At 36.8% G+C, this 21,862-nt stretch overlaps 1 protein-coding gene across 5 annotated transcripts; it reads right to left on the reverse strand.

The window, feature by feature from the left end:
• Positions 1-1,797: 1,797 nt before the first annotated feature.
• Positions 1,798-20,707, reverse strand: LRRCC1 (leucine rich repeat and coiled-coil centrosomal protein 1). 5 transcript variants are annotated; one of them, XM_066179386.1, is made up of 19 exons: positions 20,591-20,695; positions 20,302-20,507; positions 19,876-19,941; positions 18,976-19,143; positions 16,951-17,120; positions 16,641-16,850; positions 15,620-15,822; positions 14,734-14,893; positions 14,246-14,394; positions 13,020-13,224; positions 10,574-10,713; positions 9,121-9,322; positions 7,843-8,028; positions 6,470-6,644; positions 5,524-5,687; positions 4,463-4,671; positions 4,133-4,270; positions 2,673-2,808; positions 1,798-2,058 (listed from the first exon to the last, which is right to left on the reverse strand). In XM_066179386.1, the coding sequence occupies exons 1-19, from the start codon at positions 20,665-20,667 to the stop codon at positions 1,927-1,929; spliced, it is 3,096 nt and encodes a 1,031-aa protein (XP_066035483.1). In that variant the 5' UTR covers positions 20,668-20,695; the 3' UTR covers positions 1,798-1,926. The 5 variants fall into 5 exon arrangements, with proteins under 5 accessions (XP_066035483.1, XP_066035494.1, XP_066035512.1 ...); XM_066179397.1 differs by lacking the exon at positions 18,976-19,143 and having other exon boundaries at positions 20,591-20,694; XM_066179415.1 differs by lacking the exons at positions 18,976-19,143; positions 19,876-19,941; positions 20,302-20,507; positions 20,591-20,695 and adding an exon at positions 18,524-18,554 and having other exon boundaries at positions 1,799-2,058.
• Positions 20,708-21,862: the final 1,155 nt, after the last annotated feature.

The raw sequence follows: 21,862 nt of genomic DNA on the forward strand, positions 1-21,862 counted from the left end.
CAGGTGAGCATTTCTCTCACATACTGTGGACAGACTATATTGAGCACAAGGGTAAGAAATAATTCTTCTGCCTTTAGAGAACTGATAGTTTGTTCTCACACCCTGCCAACCATTACCACTATTTCTTAGTTTTTACGTATTATGAACCAATGGCACAGATTCCATGAAACAGTCCTTAACAGCTCTCTCCTACCTGAGCTGAGAGTACCACAGTGCAGACAGCTCCCCAGTAGTGCTGATGCTCACTCCTGGTGTTTTCAAGGGTCAGGTGTGGAAACTCAATGCAGGGAATCAGAACTGAAGCAGGTGTCTGCTTTCTGTCCCTCCACAAATTTGGAATTTTATCCTTTTATAAGACTGTGCAGTCTCTAGACAACTCCCAGCCCTACACACCTCCCCCTGTGCAAAGCAGAGTGGGGGCTGTTTTCCCCTCATTCAGTTGTTGGGCTGCCTTTTTTAAATTTTGCTTTGCCCTGCTACTTCCATTCTTAAAGAGTCTCTTCTCAGATTGCAAGGTTGTGCTTTGCCAAAGACTAGTCAATGATCATGAGGGTGTTGTTTTTGCTGCCATGGCCTCTGCTTTCAGATTGTGCCCATGTTTTCAAGGCCTTTTTCATCCCACACTTTTGAGCTGCACCTCATAACTAGAAGCAGCTGGTATCAAGATCTGGCTCACACAAGCATTCATTGTCAAATTGATAACAAACCCAGCAGGCCTCACACAGTTACCCAAAGGCCAGGACTTTTTACTAGCACTAAATAAAGTACTTTTATAGGGCTGCTGGGCACCAAAATGCACTGTCAGTTACACTGTGTCAATGTGCTAAAGCCTGGGTTCTAAGCAACTGATGGTGAAGTCGGTTTAAGAGCTGCTGTGGTCACTGGAGCAACAGGACTGTGCTCCAGCTACTGCGAGGTGCAAGGGGGAGGTAACAGCTCCACCTGCTGTACCAGCGCGTCCCCGGGATTTCACTGCTCACGGCTCCCTTTACCAGAGGAGTGTGAAAACGCTTCAGAGGACGGGGTAGTTCACTAACAGTTTAGGATCTTCGGAGAACCAGCAAGTGAAATAAATGCCAGAGTATAGTGGAGATGGTAAAGCCTCTACCATGAAATAAGTGTAACAATATATTAACATAAGGCTTATGTTTTGCTTCCGTAAGAAGCTCTTAGGTTATTAGCTCCTCTCTTTCAAAAGCCTGGTAGAGAGCCTATTGCTGTGGAGAAAACCAAATTCTGCTGCCAAAAAAAGTTGCAGTAATTGCACATTCTCCAACAGTGACAGATTAAACATGTTTTCAGGTACAAGAAAGATGGGGAGAGTCTATTTACCAGGTCATGTTGTGACAGGACAAGGGAGAATGATTTTAAACTGAAAGACAGTAGGTTTAGATTAGCTAATAAGAAAAAATCCTTTACTGTGAGGCACTGGAACAGGTTGTCCAAAAAGTTTGTGAATGCCTCATCTCTGGAAGTATTCAAGGCCAAGATGGATGGAGCTCAGAGCAACCTGGTCTAGTGGAAGCTGTCCCTGCCCATAGCAGGGGTGTTGGAACTGGATGATCTTTAAGGTCCCTTTCAAACCAAGCCCTTCTGCAATTCCACATTCTTGATTCTCTCATTATATGAATCTTTACCTCACTGAAGCAAAGCTTCAAGCTCTTGGCTTCCTTTTCTCTTATTAAACATGCTAATTCCTAATTGCATATGATGCTTTTCATCTATACATGTTTTGACCCATTTTGATAGCAGTTAAAAATAACCAAAGGTTAAAAATAACTATTTATTATGAAAATAATGTAAAAACATTTGTCTGCTCCCTGAACCATCAAAATATACAACAAAGACTTAATTCTCTAGAAAACAAGGAAAAGCGCATTGTAGTGGATGAAACTGCTTGTGTAATATATGTTTTTAGTATAAATATTAATAATCTTCAAAGTCTTGTTGAATATCATTCAATGCATGTGTAAGTCGTCGTATTTTATTTTCCATGGCTTTTTTATTGTTTGCCATTTCTTGCAGAAGCTCCCGCATTTCTTCTTCAACAGAGTAGACCTGAAAGAGCACACAGAGATGAAGTAGAATTCTTGCTTTTTTAAATTCACATAAACCCATGTAATCTTGGCAATTTTTAACACTGATAAGCAATGCAGGAGTTATATGCTTATGTTTGAATATTCAATGCATTACTCTTGATTCTGGATGCAGCAGCAGAATTTTTTCTTTTAAAAAAATGTATTAATCTGTTAGGACGTAGCAAGTACTGTATCAATCCAGAAAACTTATCATGGGAAAAAAAAAAGCACCAGTTGTCATGTTAAGGAAGAATGCAGTAGATGACAAAAACAGTTAAGGTTGGCACAGGTGAGTTAAATGGATTATCTGACATAGTCATCATTACTTTTGCCTGTATAGCTAGGGAAATGTTTAGCTATTAATTCATAATAGCTGCATAGCATGGAGCTTTACTTTGTTTGAAAATAAAACATTATGATGGCACAAGTCTAGAGATTTTCATGCTGTGCAAAGACTGAGTACTAAATTAGGACTGTTTCCATCCAGAGTCAGTCTGATAGATTCAAACAGAAGACTTCCAACCATCACTCTAGTAACAGCTGTGGAATAAAAATGCAAATACAATATATGTATAAATTGAGTATTAAAATTACTTTTTCATTTGCTGCTTCAATTTGTTTTTCCTTTTCATTTTTCAGGTGCAAGAGTTCTTCCTGATGTGCTGCCAACACTGACTCAAGTTGTTTTCTGAAAGCATTATCCATTTCGTGAAGCTTTTGCACAGCAATCCTAAAAAAAAAATTAAAAAAAAAATCACAGTCCTGCAAACAACTGAAGTATTTTGCGTTGTCCAATTCTGCCTTTGATAAGGTTTTAATAACTTAAGCATGAAGGCAATTATATATTGGCATCAAAAGTGTCCTCTTTTCTCAAGTATAAGTTCTAGCTTTATGCTTTATAGTTTAGGACCTCTGGCATTCTCTAAGGAGAGGCATTTAATCACTAGCAAAGGATATGAAGATTAAGGCTTGCTACTGTCAACATGGATAAGAACTCCACCTGTTTTCAAACATCTCCTTACACCTTTGGTTCCCAAGAATTGAATGAACTGTGTGATTCTGTGAACAGCCTGAGAGTCTGTGTCTCACAGAAATAGAAAATTGTCTTCTTCACAATAAAGAAGCGTTTCTTTAACTCCAAGCAAATTCTGCTCTTAGGGGATAATTCTTAAATACGTAGGAACAAAAAGCAAGGCAAATTTATACAGTTAATTTACAACAAAATTCTGAAACAAACCAGAATTATTTAGAACAAAAATTTCAGTTTCACTATTGGTCTTCTAACAATTCCAAATCCCAATACTACTGACTATTTGAAGTGGGTTTTTTTTTTTTTTTTGGCTTTTTTATTATTGTTGTGTTTCTGGTTTTTTTCTTTTTATGCAGTCTTATTAACTAGCTGGTATTTTCTCAAGAATAGTTGGGAGGAAGGAAATAAAACATGAGAAGGGGGCCAAAGAATAAAGTAAAAAATCACAGGAAGAATCTAAACTTATAACAAGCATCAGTCTAGCAAACTTCTCCATCATTCCAAAGCATATGAAATAGTTTTCTGGGTTACGAGTACTTGTTTCTGTATCATCTCATATTTAACTATTAATTGATCAAAGAAATTGACAGTACAAGAGGAACAAGAAAATAAATTAAAAATCTTGCGATTTCTATGGGAAAAGAATGACAGGTAATTTAGAAACAGTCACAGACTGAGACAGTGATGATAAGGAGACACTATGTTGGGCAGGAGTGATGATATTCTGGAGAGCAGGAAGGCTCTACAGAAGGGATTGGGACAGGTTGGATTGATGGGACGATACCAATTGTATGAGTTTATTTTCAAAGAAAATGGAAATTAAGAAGTTCAGATGCCAAATGCTATAACAATGCCAGTTCCATGAAGTAAGTCACCTCTACAGTAAGAATTCCTTCTAGGCCCAGTTTGTAACCAAGTAGTTAAAAAGGTATTTCACCACATAATTAAGCATTTCTGCACAGTTATTAATAATGCAACTCTACAGTAACTGCATGGTCACAAAATAAACTATTAAAGTGTTCACCTTTGAGTTTGAAGACTTTTATTTCTCTCTTCTATTAATTTCTTCTCTTTGAAATCAAAGTTCTCCTTCATTTGTTTAACCTGCACCTCCAGCTGGCTTAATAGCTCTCCTTTACCTTGCCACCTCTTTTTCAGTGCACTGAAAATAAAATGCACATATTTACAGTGAATATAAATATCACTTCTTAGGAAGGCAGAAAAGTTTTTCATGTTTCCATTTTTCCTCATTTCTGTGGGTTTTGATAGCAAGCGAGTGCTCTCTGACTATAGAATAACTTCAGAGCAGTGTTGCCTACAATGATCCCAAAGAATTATGATTTGTATGTATCACCTGTGTGCATTCTTAATGTCATCAAGTTCTACTTCTTTTTCTTCTAGCAGTTGCTTTAATTCCTCTTTTCTTTCATTTTGCCTTTCTAATTTTTCCATTAGCTTTTCACATTCAGCAGCTTTATCATCCAACTGTACTTGAAGCAATTTCTGAGCTTCCCGATTTTCTTCATGGTGTTTTTTGATTTGTTTATCTTTTTCTTGTAAGCCCTTTAGAAGATAAATATTTTAGAACAAATAAACTCCCTTAACTTTATTGTTACCCCTTAAGAGTGTGTGTTTAGTCAATGATGGAACAAAGCAGAGAAGAACATGAAAGTTTACTCTTCTGAACATATGAAGAACACTTAGTGAAGTGACAGTCAGTTACTTAATCTTCATCTGAAAGAAGTCTGAATTAAAAAAAAAAAGTCATCAAAACATAAATCTGAAGTTGAAAGCAAGATAAGAAAAAAGTTATTTTGAACTCTTATTCTACATAAGAGTTGAATAAACAACTTATAGGTAATTTGCTGGGTTCACAATCTGTAACGAATAATGCATCTAGCTCTGACATAACATGCTATAAAATTTTAATAAAGGAGCTAAAATTTTACGTCTCTAAATGAGACAAATAGATTTATTTGGACAAAACATATTGCCTCTCCTCCCAAAATACTGTTTTACAAGAACAAAATAAAGAAAAATATTTGTGTTGTAAAATAAATGTGAAGAAAACTTTTAAAAATTATTTTTCCTTTCTTTTGAACACTCAGGAGGAATTATGCTATCTGAGTTTCACCTCTCTCAGAATCATTATCAAGAATAAACTGAAGCAAGGCAAAGAGAAAAAAGTCTGTACATAAATATGGTTCAATGTGAGATTCAAAGTAGCATCACTGTGCATCTATTTAATAGAAAGCCCTCTTCTGCTCTCAGTGAAATGAATTGTCACTAACAGCCTGATTGTGATTTGTGAGTTGGAAAACTAGGAGTGCAGACCCAGCTGTTATCACAGGCTTTGTGATAGCTAAAATTAAGACTCGCAGTGAAAGCACACAAATTGTCAGATATGGCACTTACTTCTTTTAGTCTCCTAATTGTTTCTGTCTGATCCTCCACTATTTTGTTTTTAATTTTTATGGTATCACTGTCCTGTTCCTTTTGCTTTTTTAACGTGTCAATCTCATTTGTTAAAACTTCAATTTTTGCCTCCAGTTTTCCCCGATCTTGCGCAAGATGAGCTCCTGGACAAAACAGGATATTCACATTACAGCAACTCATTTTATAGATGATTTCAAGATTTGGAATGTTGGGAGATTGGGCTGGGGGAGGCGAAGGTAAGAACTTTATTGACTGTTTAGCCCACTGGAAACACTGTAGGGATTTAATCTGTAAGTGGGTAACACTTAAGAGGAAATGCAGAACTGAAGGTCTGTGTTTTATCCTTTTTGAAAACTTCTCTGAAAAATAGTTGACAATCATACTTACAGACCCCAAACGACCACAAGGTGGTGCTGAGTCACAGGAATAGAGGAAAATGAAAAATGCCCAAACTTGTTCTTTTTTTCTACCAGCATTTAACACTCTTTTAAGATATATACTGAAATTTCCATATTAGATTTCCCTGCTAGACAAGAAGCATTACAAATCCTTCTTTTTCTAGTTTCACGTTTGAAAGTTCTTTGTAAAACTTTATGGTGTTTTCACATTTTCAGGAAAAAGATAAACTGTATTCACAGGTGACTCCCACAGATGTTGTTTACAGATCCTGATGCACATGTGCCACAGAACATCTATTTTTGCACATCATCTTTACAACTGGATAAGATCAGGAAGGCATCCAAGAACCCTGTCATGATTAAAACTATATTGGAGTGTTTATTTGAAACATAAGATACTGAACACCACCATTTTTTTCTGGGAAAAAAAAAAAAAAAAAAAAAAAAAAAAAAAAAATATATATATATATATATATATATATATATATATAAAATAAAATAAAAAAAAAAATATCCCACTATGTTACCCTGTTCTGCCAACTCCTGCCCCCATATTTTTCTTTCCATTTTTAATCCATCAATCACAGATTCCTGGGCTGTAAGCTGGGAAATAAGTTTTCCATTTTCCTTTTTCAGAAGTTCAACTTGAGCAGCCTTTTGTTTGTCTTCCTCAATCACAGTTTCAAGTTCTCTAGTTCGACACTGTATGAACAAACATTGGGAAAAGACAGTAAGATCATTTAAAACAATATTCAGATTTTCACATCAATAGTAAGGGGTTAGGAAAGTAATCCTTATATACACCAAATTAAGTTAACTGAGAAATATTCTGCTTGCATTCCGGGTTTTAGCTCCATCTCATTCCAGTTGAGAAACACAAATGTTTGCTTCAAATAGACATACTTCAATCCCAGCAAACTGTAAAGCTAACTTCTAAATACCCACTCTAAAGTATCAATGTCATCATAAAAACCTGTTTAGAATTATAAATGCAGAAGTCAAGAAAAGCAAAAGATAAAAGTAAAGATATCAAAAACTAAATCAGAAGAAGACAGAAGCTGGGATGTACTTTCACTTCCAATGATAAATGTGTATCTTCAAATATCCAAGCTACTTTCTGTTTTACAGATTACAGCTATTTAATATAGGTATTTTTCAGTTTTGTTCTTAAAAGCATCACTGAGTAGCAGAATCCCATTCTGTACATCAGCAAAATGTTTCGGCACCCTAACAACAACAACATGTAGAGGAGAGATTAGAAACAGCTGTGCAGGGGTTGTACTGTACTGTACTACCAAGTTTTAGCACAAAGCTGGACTGGATCACACAACTATTCAAAATTATGTCCTTAAGATTTTAAAAAAAATATTTACAGGTAATAGAATAGTACTAGAATATGGTACCACAAAACAACTGTACCCACAGTATTTAAGATTAAAATTTGACAATTAGCAGATAATGAATAATACTTCTAATATTATACAATTAGGAGATACTAAGCTGCTAATAACTACACTGCACTATTTGTTCAATTACATTTTTACTTTGTATACAGTGACCAATACAGAAGCATGTTCCATTTCTTTGAATTTGAAAGGGGTCAGGGCTATTTAAGCAGTTCTGATTGACCAACTGATGTATACAAACTGCTACTGCTCACAGGAGAAGGAGGGCACTTTCCAAAACATGAATGAGTCGACATTTTTCTATATGGGGAGCACTGTTTATGAGAAATAGAAGTGCAAGATGCAAGAATAAAAGCTGATGTGCACTACTGGGTTTTAGTGAAACAGGAAACCTCTGTCTTTCAGTTAATCAAGCTTGTATGGAACCATTAACTTTTATAGATGAAACATCCCCAAAAATAATCCATGTAGTTGAAATGTTTTGAAACAAATACCTTTAAGTTTGTTGTAGCTTCTTCGTTTGATTTTGTTAATTCTGAAATTTTTGCTTTCTGTTCTTCCACTAAATTTGTCAGGTCTTGGATCAGACTTGCCGTGTATTTTTCCCTTTGCTCCAACTCAAAGAGGGCTTGTTTGTGTTCATCTAGATCAGCAGAAACTTTTTCAAAACCCTGTTTTACCTAAAATTTTATGAGACAAGAGTTGAAAAATGCTAACATTTGGAAAAAAACTGTGTACATATAAACACAAGCGACATTTGAATTTCAAGTGAAGACACAGAAATTCATCAACTGTATATGAAATTAGTGAATATCTGAAACCAGTTTTCTCCTGGTTTGTTTGTGAAACTTCAACTTGAAAAACTGGTTCCACCCAGCTACATATTTGTAAAAAAAAAACCCAAGGCCAACAAAGAATAGCAAAAAACCCCAAACAAACAAAACCCACACAGAAAAAAAAAAAAAAATCATGGCTGGATGGGAAGCAGAGCAGAAAAATCATACTTGGGAACTAGATTTAATCTCGTTGTTAAAATTGACTTTAAAATCTCAAAAGAAGGACAAAGTTAATTCAAGCCTTTTTTTCTTGCAACAGAAAGATTTGAAGGGTAAAACCCCTGTCTTTTCTTTCTCCTCTTCTCCCATCTACTTAAAACTTATTTAAAACAAAGAAAACCAAGATTATGGAGAAGTATCTAATATTTTATTTTACATATAAATGTTAATACATATAAAAATGTAAATATTAGCCACAGAAATAAATTCTCTAAGAAATTTAGCAAGCAAGTTTTGAATTTGAGTTTCAAAATGTATATCCAAAATTCAATTTTGAAAACTTACACAAGCAGGAACTATATTATTAAATGCACTCATATATATATCTTTAACGCTAACCTTATCAAAACACAAACCAAACAAGAGGTTTTACTGTAATTAAATATATATTCTAATTGAAGGTCAACATATTTTAAAAGCAATTAATAACATCAGACAGAAGGGGGTTTTAAAATTTGTTTTGATTAAGTTCTACATATGAACAAAAATACTGGGGTTTTTGAGTGCTGACTTGGCATTTGCCGTCATTGTTCTAACCACTGATGTTTCAAACCTTTCTACCAGTATTTTTGCATGAATCCTTGGAGCAAAGATCATAGGGATAAAAAAACAACCCAACAAAACACCAAAAAAAACCACACCCAGAATATCCACTCAAACCCAACACATTTATGAGAACTAAAACCCCACCTAGTGTGAGATGAGTCTCAGTCTTACCTCTTTAAACCTATTTGCTTCAATAGTTAAAGCTAAACGAAATTCATCTTCTAACCCTCTATACTTCTGGTTTGACATGTTAATTTTCTCCTGCAATTCTCTAACATGCTGTTCATGCCTCTGCCGCTCTTTAGCCACTTCTTTTGACAAAGCCTCTTGAAATTCAGGTCCATTTAAAGCAACTCTGGTTCCAAATTCTTTCCTGAAATTACCAAGCATACACTTGAGACATGAACAGCAGAACCTCACAATGCTGTTTTAATTCATTTCCTTGGTCTTACTGAACAAGGATAATGTATAACATTATAAATGGGATAAATTCCTTCATATGACAGACAGCCTTCAGTCTTTTCTGACAATGGCCCTGGCATGAGGAAAATTCTGTTGACTACTGTTAAAAACACCCAAAGGAATATCCTTACTTTTTAATTCAAACCTTTGTAGAAACTGTTCAGTTGTGCTTTTGCTGTGATTTAGCACTTGTTTGTTTTGCTGTTAACAAACATCTGGAAGTAACATTGGAATCAGAGAAAAGTCCTGTGCAGGCAGACATCCTCTTTTGCAGTCAGTCATTCCTTTCACCCTCACCCAACAACTGCTGCTACTCACTCAGACCCAAAACCTGAAAAGCAGCAGCAACAGGGACTTAAAAGGACAGTGTTGAAGCAAATATACTCTGTACTTCAACACTACTCTGCTCATTCACTTTAAAGCAAAAAAAAAATATAAAATAAAATATCCACTGTCCTTTATATCTTTTGGAGCTTTATGAGGCAATTATTGGAAGTTCTCAAAACAAAGCTGTAAGAGTCTTCCCTTCTAAACCTGCAATTTTATCGGTATCTGAATACATTTTCCCTTGTAAAATTTAGCAAATTTAAGCAGCTTATTTTATTAATAACCCTCCTTATATAATACTTTACCTCATGATACTTCTTGATATAGTTTGTAGACAAATTTGATTGTATTAGCTGAACACCACAGGACTTAGCCTCAAGTATTCTCCAACAAAGGGAAATTTTCAAAGAGGAGAACAGCCAAGCAAGTAACTCACCCTCTGCCTAACTGCAGAGGCTGACTGATTTTTTGGAACACGTTGTGTTATTGTAGCATATGCAGCTCTTCACACAGTAATTCAAATATAATTTTACTTTTGTCTGATTATTCCTGGATTTAAAATAAAGAATTCAGCCATAAGACAAGGACCTTTCACATGAAAGGCTGGAAGTTGCCTACATGAACTTCTGAGTCAGGAATCTACAAGATATTCTTAAATGAGCAAGAAAAAGACATCTACATTTTTACAAAGACCATCACTCTTACCAATCAAAAAACCCAAAACAAACCAAACCCAAACAAAAACACATCAGTACTTTAGAACACACTTAAACAAAACATGTTTGCAACACAAGCATCTCTATTAAATTGTGAAAGGGAAATAATGACCCCATACCTTTGCTCTTGCTCTCTTAATACAAGAAGCTCATGTAGCTGTTTTACCTTCTCCTTCTGTTGTCGGACGGATATTCGAAGTAACTGAACTTCTCTTTCATTTGCTGATGCTTTAAGCTCTGCTTTTTGCACCTGTTTCATCTGTGTTGTAAAGACAAAAGCAAGATTTTCTTAAAACTGGAATCTAGTCTTCATGCTTTATACTAGAACACAAAGGAACAGGTGCTTTCTAAGAGTTTTTTGTTTGGGGTTTTTTGTTTGGTTTTGGTTTGGTTTTTTCCTAGTTTGTTGTAACAGTTGAAGAAATTTAAGACAAGATATTTAAAATAAAGTCTTAGCTTCCTACAACTCAAAAAGAAACCTTAATAAAGAACCAAGGGCATTTACTTGATTTGTAAAGAACTTCAAGGTGTCCTGCAGAAGCGGAAGAAGGGCATTGGCAGAATGAGTTCCTCAATTAGAAACTCTTTTATTGTAATACTTGAATTAGTTTCAAACAAACATTTATAGATGTATTCAACATTAACTTCATTTTTTTAACTCCACTTCTGTAAAAATCTCCATCTTTCTGATTTGTACAGCTGCTGAACAGAGCTGCTTTCTAATGATTTTACAAAAAAATGTAGAATCAGTATAAACACCAGATGGCATACTCCACTTTTTCCCTTTGATGCAAGCTTTTATGAGTAATTCCATTTTATAGACTTAAGCCTTTTAAATGCAAAACTCTTTTCTGATTCAACATGAAGAAAAAAAGATATGAAAAAAGGTTTTGATTACTCATTAAATAATAATTCAAAATCAGGACACTTCAGAAGGCTAAATTCTACATGTTAAGCCTTTTCATGAATAGTTTAATGAGTAACTTTTAGACACACCACACTGTATTCCTTTGTTTTACAAAAGAAGAGAAGCAATTCTCTCCTAAATTGAAGCACTTAAAAAATGTCATGCAAGAACACATTTTGACAAAAATGTCAAGGAAGAACAACGGAATAGGGTACACATTTAGATGCACAGTAAACTTACTCATCTTGAATCCCTTCAAGAAGTCATCTAGTAATGCTGACTGAAGGCCTTAAACAGTGGTGGCTATGTGGAGTAACCATAATTTACCACTGAAAGTAATTGCCAGGATGTACAATGAGAAAGTGCTATGGAATACTCTGGAATTTCTTAATCTTGGAATTTTGAGAGTTTCATGATTATTTGTGAAACATAATTTTGAGAGCATCATAATTTTTCTTTGAAACATAATTGTTAAGGAATATTTGCTACAGGATCTTAAAGACAAGAACAAAGACCTTCCCTTAATAAAAACAATGTTCCTAACACCAAAAGAGGTTACTTATTTCTATAAACTCATTGAAGGAAAAAATAAAAGCCTCATACATCAGTAAGGTGTTTCCATTCTTATAGGATAGAAAAAAACACACACACATGTGCAAATCCCACTCTCCTGTTCTCCAAATCACTAAATTTAGTACTTTTCAAACTGACAGGCTTTTAGATCAGATCTGATCTAAACTGAAGGTCACTTCTAGATTCCATAATAGCTACAGGGTATCTACAGCTAAAGAAGAAATGGAAGAGCCACTCAAGTGCCCAAACAGGAGAGGCAAAAAGTAGAGAGAGTGTCTTGGATGGTACTTTGCAGTTTGTCTGTCAGCGCACTCCCTGATTCCCATTCCTTTCAGGGAACCTGAACAACAACACTTCCTAGAGCACCACACTATCAGTTCAAAAACTTTCAGGATGGATGTGTTAAGATTCATTTTCTCTAAGTTCAGTGACACAGGAATGGACTAACATAGGAATATAAACAAACAAAAGGAATAGATATTTGGAGGACACTGATAACTCAGCAATTAATTTTTCAGAAAGAAATAGTGGCAGTATCTGGTCTAGCATCTTGATCTTAAATATTTGTATACTCAACAAAGAGCCTCTGACTACAAAAGCATCATTATCTTCTCCAGCTGCAAAAAAAAACCCAACCAAACACAAAACATCACACAAACTAACCAGAATCTTTAACTTTCTCCGCAATTACTGTTTTGTTCTGGTTGCAATTAAAAGCATCTAATTCTTTAGATAAGCAAAACAAACAGAACCACCAGATTTCCATCCCAGTAGCAAGATGCCTATTGATTTTAGCAACTTTAAAAACTTATCTTTCTCACTCTGTATTTTCAGAAAATATCAACTCTCAGTGTTAAGTACGTAAGTACCTGTTCTCCTTTATCTTAAGGCCACCGTTTAAAAATACATTAACTGACAATTAAAATGGATACCTGTTATTAACTACTACTATGCAGAAAAAAAGGCCCAGGTTTTACTGTGGAAAAACCAGACTCAATGCTGGTAAAATCTAGTACTTCTTTGTATTCAGGACTATGCTAGCCACCCTGTTGCCATTGCATTATTTACTTTTGAAAAATATTTACCTCTACTGCTTGCTGCTGCAGTCTCTGTGTCTCCATCTTGGATAGTGTTTCTTCTAAGGCTTGCATTGCCTTCTGATATTCTGCTTCCTTATTTTTTGCCTGATTTAGCTCATTGGTAAGTCTTTCAGTTTCACCTTTCAAGTGCTGGACATCTGCTTGCAGTCTTGCTTTGGCATCTCTCTCTTTCAATATCAATTCCTTTAACCTGAGAATACACACAATGAAGTTGTATTACAAACATTTTACTTATAAGTTTGATTCCAAATACATTGAGAAAAAGGCATTAGTAGCTGTTATAGCAACAGATCTTGCTTTTTACTGAGTTTTACTATTTATAGCACTGTCAAAATGAACTGTTGAAAGAGACATAGACTATTACTTAAGTCATGTGTAGCATTACTATATGGATTCATTTTAAAAAACCTGAGATGAAGACAACCTCATAGATCAATCTTTTAGGAAATGACATTCCAGCATTACTTTGCTTTATAGGAACATATTAAGCCTCTTATAGAAGATGGGATAAATATAGATGGGGATAAAATAAAGGTAGGAAGTGGACATGAAACAAAAAGGGAAAAAGGGGAAATATTCACTGTCAGTCATGGATGGTAACTCAAGAAGCACGTGGCTTGGTTTTTCCTAAAAGAAAATGTGGCTTTGATAAATACAATGCAGTTAAGAAAAAGACAAATGGAGCAGACATCTCCAAAAATAAGGAGATCTTTCAAAAAAAAAGACTGCTGCTCAGAACACACAAGGATGGTGACAACCACCTCTCTAATGATGTGCTAAGCCTGCCCTGCACAATCCATTGCCAACTCTGTCCTGCCAGAAACATTTTTGTTCTAATGTTCTGTGCAGAAAAAAGCAAAGAATGTTCTAGGTATGTGTGGAAAGGGAGACTGGGACACAGAAGGCAGAAGTTTGATATGGGACATCTACTAGAGCTTGAGCTGAAGGTACAGATTGTTTGGAAAGTAACGGCTAGAAATGGAGGAAAGTGGCATTCTGATAGTGTTCTATGACAAGAACAGGAAGAAGGTTGCAGAAGGGAATTTCACTAGGTAATACTGAGAGAAATTCTTGCACTACATCTTGATGCCTTATTTTCCAAGTATATTGTTGAAAGCTGTCCTTGTTTCTTAAGCCTACAAAATGAATTATTGGAAACTAAAAAAAAAAAAGCCCAAAACAACTCTCAGACTGCAGCATTGTTTCCCTACCTGTCTGTAGTGTATATAGTCATACTCTGAATATTCTTTTCTTCTTTTGCATGCTTCTGCAGCTCACTGACATGCTCTAATAATTTCTTCTCTGCTTGCTCTGCTTTCCATCTCCTTTCTTTCTCCTGATCCAGTTCTTGAATCAGTGCCTTAGCAAGAATGTGACAGGCATCAGCTTACTAGGAAACATTCTAGCATAGCCAAAAATTACAAACAATATTTAAAATTGTAGAACAAGACGTTTTTGTCTTTCTGGAATTCATGGATGACAGGAGAAAGTTCAAGCAACCAGGCCAAAAACTCCCATAAAAGTGAAATGAAATACAACCTCTCCCAATTGACAGTACAAGAACTCCACTACTTTCGATACTTTTAATATCTACATGCAATTATTTTTGTCAGCTCCAGTTTTAGTTTGACCAGCAGACATATGTTTGGCTTCAGATGAAGATATACTCATATTTAACTTGAAATGATGCAAAACCTACTCGGTATGTTGATTCCTTTATGGGATTTGAATGACATTCTTCTACTTTTTCCATATTGCTTTGTCTTCCAGTTAATATTTCAGCTTTTCTTCCCACTACTTCAAAATGAGAGTCTTTCTGACTGGAGCATAGACACTTCGAGGAACTCTTCTTCTCTGCCCTATATGCAGAGTTTAAACAGTAACAGCAGATTCAGACACTTTTAAATGAAAAGAATTTACAGTTCTGTGCAGCAGCTGCATACTAGAGAGTTCAAAACCATTCAGAAAATAATTTGCAATCAGACCACAGAAATAGCTAAATTCAAATATTCAGCTCTAAAAAGATACTTACAACTAGTAGTAGATGCTACATAAAACCATCTCACGATCACATGAAATAATTTCATAAGAGTAGAGTAGCTGTAGAGCTACAGTAGTTGACTGAACAAATATATTCCAATTTGTATTGCCTTCTACTCATCACTTCAGATATTTACTATATAAATCAAATCACTATGGCATCCTCAGCTTCATCAAGGATATATATTCTTGACCATTGTTCTGACAGCATGAATCTTTTATTTTTTAATTACTCATTTCCATCTGTGGAGAATTCTTTTGTCACCACAATTTAAAATAAAGATGGAGATATAAGCTGTTAGGATTTTGAAAGTGTTTGTTTTGAAATCTTCAATTCAATTTCCTTCTCACCTGAAGAAAGAAACAGCTCATATGGAGAAACAACTGAATGAAGCCTCAGTAGCTACTCATTTCTGGGGCACTATTAACTGACCTGATTTACTCAACCTACCATTTTCAGTGAAATGTTTCAAGTTAAAAGTATGTTCATGCTGACAATATTCAGTTTAATTCATTTTGGTTTTACATAGTAAACCCTGGGATACCTGTCAGTTATTTTCTTCTTTAGATGACTTGCATGACCTTTTGTAGATAAGGCAGTTTTATGGTAAGTGGGGATCTTGCTTCTTTTCATGACCTGTCTGCTGTTCTCTTTTCCACTCTCATTTTCACTCTCAGAGGTTGGATCTGTGTCTCTCTTAGCTTTGAGAGCACTTGGAGCAGCCTCCTGTCTGGAACTATCAGATACCTAAGAAGAGATCAAAGTTTTAGATACAAATTTTACAATTTCTGATTGGCTAATTTTTAACACTTATTCAGGTGCTTTTTTTTAATACTTTTTAAAAAGTTCATACAAAATAATTTTGACAAAAACTAAACAATTGCTTCCAGTTCTTTACTTTCCCAATACCTTTCCCTCCTTGCTGAAATATTTTGTTGTTTTAAAGTTAAGTAAACCCTGGTTGCTTGAGAACATATCGTTGTTTCCATCTGAAATACTTGAAGTTTGGTAAAATCCTTAGGCAGTTGGTGAAAAATGTAAAACAAACATAGCACTCAAAACCAAAAAAGCCTTGCAAACACCACTACCAAACAAATTTGACAAACTTATGTTACCTATGTTAACAACACAAACTATAACACATGATGAATGTATCAGACCAAGTTGACCCATTGGTGAAAATAATTTTCACCAAGTGAATAATCCAGGCACTTTGGTGCATTTCATGTTTTATTCTGGTTCAGTTAGTATATCGATGGTTTCAGGACAAAAAAAAGTTTTAAAAAAAAAATTTCCTAATATAACGTGATCAGATAGTTCTGCTAGTCCCATACACTATGGTCTTTATTCTGTATGGAATGATTCATGACACAAAGTGCAATCTTCAGTTTTAAAGACTTGTTTTTATTTTATTTCCACCTTCTCAGAATGATTAGGAACACATTAGCACAGTCAGCCCATACATAGCAGCTCTAGTCTGGTTTATCAAATTTTTCATTATCAGCAAGGTGCACCTTATCTTACAAACAAAACTTGCTGTGCAATCACAGAAAAAAATAAATCACCTTTTGCAGTATCTGTAAAATCTGATCTTCTATTCTTTTAATCCTCATCTCACTGTGTATTTTATCAAGCTGGGTCTTCTCAGGTTCAGAAGATGAGACAAGCTCCGTGGAGGAGCTGGTGGCACCTTGCACTGGAATCCTGGTACGCTGCCGGAACTGAGCCAGCGCCTGGTCGATGTGCGGTGTCACCAGTGGTATGGGAACATTGTTCTGTCAGAAGAAAAGACAACTCTCGTAGCATTAATATGCTGCACGCAATAGAAAACCAGAATGTGTCAATTTTAAAACCAGCACACACAAACTATGGCACCTGATCTTGGGAAGAAGAGCACCCAGATGATATCAAAGAGCCCAAGATGTCTTCTAAGCACTGCAAATCTGAACAGTTTTCTTCTGCCAGGTCCACTGGTTCACCAGAAATATTTCTTCCATCTAAAGCTGTTAGCTGGGGCAATGACTGAAGAACAATTTCTCTATAACCTTGAGAAAAAGACAACATTTAAATTGAAATTAAACTTCCAAGAAGATGCCTGGTGTATTTTTGGTACTTTGTCAACTTAAATGATTCATTGCATTTTTAATGTAAGAATAAAAGTAGTGAGTGATCTACAAAGATCACCTTTCCCCACTCAAGGCTTTCAACAGACAAATGAAATCAACAGGGAGGCTGCCTGCCCAGTCTTGATCTACACAGGGGTTTCCCAGCCACCATCAGCACACTGCAATTGCACAGACAACCTTTCAACATCAGCCTACTGCACCCAAACAGTTGTAGCAAATGAAAGGGCAGTTGAATACAACAGAAAAGCGAGTTCTGAAAGCCTTAGACAACTTCATCCTTTGTCAGTGAATGAAATAAGGCATTATGAAACTGTAAAGCACTGAATTTAGCCTTTTTGGTTTATTAGAATCTCGGCTGCTGAACACTGCAGCTTTGAAGGTGCCAACACAGACATTGATATGAAGAGGTATGCAAATACTTGCAGAAGAAAACTAGTGGCATTTTCTAAATTAATCAGAAAACTTTAATAGTCCTGTTACTTTTCTTTAGTGCCTGAATGTATCTGTAAAACATGATGAGTGCATTTAAAAACATTACTTAAAACCTTATTTGGCTTTCCTCAATAACCTCTGATGTTTCTTTTGAATTATACATACATACACCTGTATCAACTGTGTGCTCATTTGGTTGCTGTTTGTATTGTTGTAATTCCTACTGTCCTACTCTTGTAATGAAATTATCTTTGAACTCTCACAAAAGCATCCTGTACTTCTACCTTCCACCTTCCTGTAAGAGATTTTCCCCTCTCACACACAAAGAAAATAAAAACACCTACACCAGTATAGGATGCTACAATTTAACTTGTTTGAACTTAGTGTGTAACATTTTAACAGCCTGAAAAACCAACTCCCAAACCAGAAGCACAAAGGCAACTGAAAGTGATGTACCACATGTGTTCTCCAACTTGTCTCCATGCTGCCTAGTGAAACACCTGGCACCTATTTGGATGAAAATGCTAATTACTGCAGAGGATCCTAGAGTCTGGCACTGCTAACCAAAGCAGGGGAAAAGATGGAAAAGCTAACTGTTTCTGACCTTTCTCTGGAGGTCTCTATCAGTAGCAGACTACCTACTTCCTGTGCCTGCCCTCTGTCTATACAGTTCAGTATCTCTATGTACATTCTTTGAGTTCTCCACCTTTCTATCTTACAATATTAATACTCCTGTCCTTCCATTAGACCACATGGCTCAGAGCTCCATCCAACCTGGCTGTGAACACTTTTAGGGATGGGGTATCCACAATCACTTTGGGCAACCTGTTCCTGTGCCTCACCACCCTTCACAGTACAGAATTTCTTCCTAATATTTAATTTAAACCTACTCCAGTTTGAAGCCATTCCTCCTTGTCCTGTCACTACATGCCCTTGGAAAGAGTCTCTCTCCTTCCTTCTTGTAGACTCCTCTCAGGTACTACAAAGACAAAATTAGGTCATCCTGAAGCCTTCTCTTCTCCAGGCTGAACAATCCCAATTCTCTCAACCTTTCCTCATAGGAGAAATGCTCCATCCCTCTAATCATGTTGGTGGCCCTCTGGACTCACAAATGAAAATGTTGAGCCTTATCAAAGCATATAAGTTACAATTTTGAGAATATGTCATGAAGGGAATAAAAGGATTTTTTAAAATGGAAAATTAATTAATTTTGACAGCATTTAGACTTCTGCAGGCTGGCCAGTTTATGAATGAATTTGCAAGCTTCAGGAAACAGCTCACAGCTTAAAGAAAATCACTGACCTACCAAGCACAAAGTATCTACATAGGATCAGATCCATACCTGCTGTGTGACAAACAGGATTGTCTTTTCCGTTTCTTTCCAGTGTGAGGTTTGTCAAACAGTGCAGCCCCTTCGTGCACTGAAGTAAGTGATTAATATTGCTTACACAGTTGCTGTGAAGGTAAATGTGGCTAATCTTATGTCTGGTTCCATGAAGGGATTGAAATCCTGGAAATTTCAGGGGAAAAAAACCAAACAACCACAAAGTAATATTTTCTGCTACAGTCCTAGACTATGGGATTTAGAACAAATGGCATCTTGTTGAAAAATATTCAGTAAATAATATATCATAACTGGAAATGAGAGGACAACACTTGCTCCATATCCTATGCCACTCCGCCACAAAGTACAACACTTAAGCTAGTTACGTGAGCTAACTTTAAAGAAACAGATTAATCTCTGACTGTTACAAAGCATGTAAAAATAAACCTTTTCCTTGAAGTTTCATTTTATAACACAAGCTCATTAACAAAATTGTTACCACTGTTCCTTTAATTTCCCATTACAAGTTCTCTTGATTTTGTAGCATGAAATCATAAGAACAACTGACCATTTCAACAGAGATATACAAGAGAACTTCCATGTCATAAGTAAAGTTGCATTTTTGTTCTATAAAAATGAAAGATGAATATTTTGGAAATAAGTCTGAAATGTTTACTGTACTACTTTCTGAACAAACTCAGCCTCACCAAACACAGAAGAATCAATTCCAGTTCAGAACAATCTTTGGTGCTAAAGACTCTAAAGCTAAAAGAGCAGCAATTGCCACCTTTATCAGAATTATTCAGTGAATTGGCACTTGAAGCACCAGGAACCTCTCAAAATACACTTGGCCAAGTTTTTCAAAATTAAAGTGAGACAAATGCTTTGTATTGCTCAGCACATGGCAACATCACTTACCAGAGAGATCATGAATGTGATTATACGACAAGTTCAACAGAGTTAAATTAAAGAGTTTTTCCAGTCCTAAATGAAATGAGGGAAAAAATAGAAACAGTACGATTTTCAGAAGAATGTTCTGCTTTCATCAAATTCAAAGCCTGCAAAGTGAACCTTTAAAGATCATAACCACAAAGTATGATATTAAACTATAATCATAACATAAAAATCAGGTCTTCCTTCTAAATTAAGGCATTTTGCTATGATAACATTTACGAAGACCACATATACTCATCTAAAAATTTACTTTACAATATGGTTAGCATACTAACCCATACTAACTTGGTATAACCTTAATTATATGCAAACATTCCAGAAGTAAACTCTAAGACGACTCTTAGAAAACCTTTGTGACTTGCTAAACGGACAGAAATAAACATTGCAGACCCTCCACTTTAGTCAGCAGGTTACAGGACAAGCTCAGGGTGCGCAGCTTAGCCAGGGAACCGAGCCCCTCGATGCGGCGGATCTGGTTTGATGACAGATCCAAGTGCTGCAGGTTCCGGAGGTGGTCGAGCCCTTGGATCCTGGCGATGAGGTTACAGTGGGCGTTGAGCGTGTGCAGGTCCGAGCTCAGGGACACGTCCCGCAGGCTGCGGAGAGAGGCGCCCACCGTGAGCCGGGCAGCTCAGCCCCACGCCGCGGCCTCCCCTCTCCCCGGCCCGTCCGCACTCACCTCTTAACGCCCTTATCCAAGAGGCTGAGCTCGCCGGGGATCCCCGCCATCCCGCCGGGCCCCCGCGCTGACCGCATCTCGCTTCAAACCTCCCTCGTCTCCCACGGCAGCGCTCCCCGCCTTCGGCCGGGACACAAACGCCTCAGGGCCCCGCCTCTCGGCCCCGCCTCAGGCCGCTCCTCGCTCCCGTCGCGGGCAGGCGCGGCCGTCGGCGGGGAGCGGCGCTGCTGGAGCCCGCGGAGCACGGGGCAGAGGGGAAGGGGAGCTGTGCCTCCGCTGGGCACCCTGCCGCCTCCTGCCGCTTTCCTGCCGCCTCCTGCCGCTTTCCTGCCGCTTCCCGCTGCCTCCTGCCGCTTCCCGCTGCCTCCTGCCGCTTCCTGCCATCGGCCCAGGAAGGGGCCGGGTTTACAGACCGGACTGCTTTGAATTCTTCTCGGGACATGGTGGGGGGCCTTCGGTGTATTTTTAGAGCTCACCCGGTGTTAAGAGTTTCACAGAATCACAGAATATCCCGAGATGGAAGGAATACACAGGACTCATCGATGACCATCCCCAAGAGTCACACCATGTGTCTGAGGGCATTGTGCGACACTGTCAGGCTTGGAACTGTGGCCGCGTCCCTGGGGAGCCTGTTCCTGTGCCCAGCCACCAAGTGATATAACCTCAGTGAGGCTTTCTGAGCTTTGTCAGAAGTAAAAAGTCCTTATTAATCTGCTCTTTGGGGGATTCTGTAAATGCCTTTGTTGTACTAGAAATCGTACACTAGGATGATCAGTGGAAAGAAGTCAGTTGCATCTCTACTTTGAGATGCCATTCAGTGTAACACTGATTTACAAATCCAAATCCAGCTGTACATGGCAGAATACACAGAAGGTTGTAAGATTGCTGGATATCAAAATATACGTGTGTATTCACAGAGAAGGAGATTCAGAAAAGACACTGAAATAAAATAAGAAATTACATATTTTAACCATTTAAAGCATATGCCATGTTGGATTTCCTGATCATGAATACAAAAGAATGAATATTTTAATTATTATGAATTATTAATAATTCATGGTAAATGCATACTTAGATACATACTACAATTTGTGAAATTATTAAATGCAATTTAAAATGTATACAAGTTTTAGTAAGTAGAGGTGTGCCTCTTGTAGAACTATAATTTTTGTAAGGTGAAAGTATTTAGTACTGAGTACTGCAGGGATTTGGAGAAAATGGAAGAATTTTCTTATGGTTATAAGCTGCTCTGAAGCTGTAGATTCTGTCCCT

The sequence above is a fragment of the Chamaea fasciata genome, unplaced genomic scaffold (assembly GCF_029207755.1).
Source record: "Chamaea fasciata isolate MVZ Bird 193981 ecotype frontalis unplaced genomic scaffold, bChaFas1.0.hap1 SCAF_1, whole genome shotgun sequence".
NCBI lineage: Eukaryota > Metazoa > Chordata > Aves > Passeriformes > Sylviidae > Chamaea > Chamaea fasciata.

What these genes read in the sequence shown, in the direction of transcription:
- LRRCC1 (XM_066179386.1), bottom strand. Translation starts at nt 20,667, where the DNA reads ATGCGGTCAGCGCGGGGGCCCGGCGGGATGGCGGGGATCCCCGGCGAG. An exon ending in TAAAGGAATCAACATACCGA is followed by an intron (nt 14,395 to 14,733) that starts GTAGGTTTTGCA and finishes ATTCTTGCTAAG; the next exon opens with GCACTGATTCAAGAACTGGA. An exon ending in AAGCAAATAGGTTTAAAGAG is followed by an intron (nt 8,029 to 9,120) that starts GTAAGACTGAGA and finishes ATAAAATTTTAG; the next exon opens with GTAAAACAGGGTTTTGAAAA.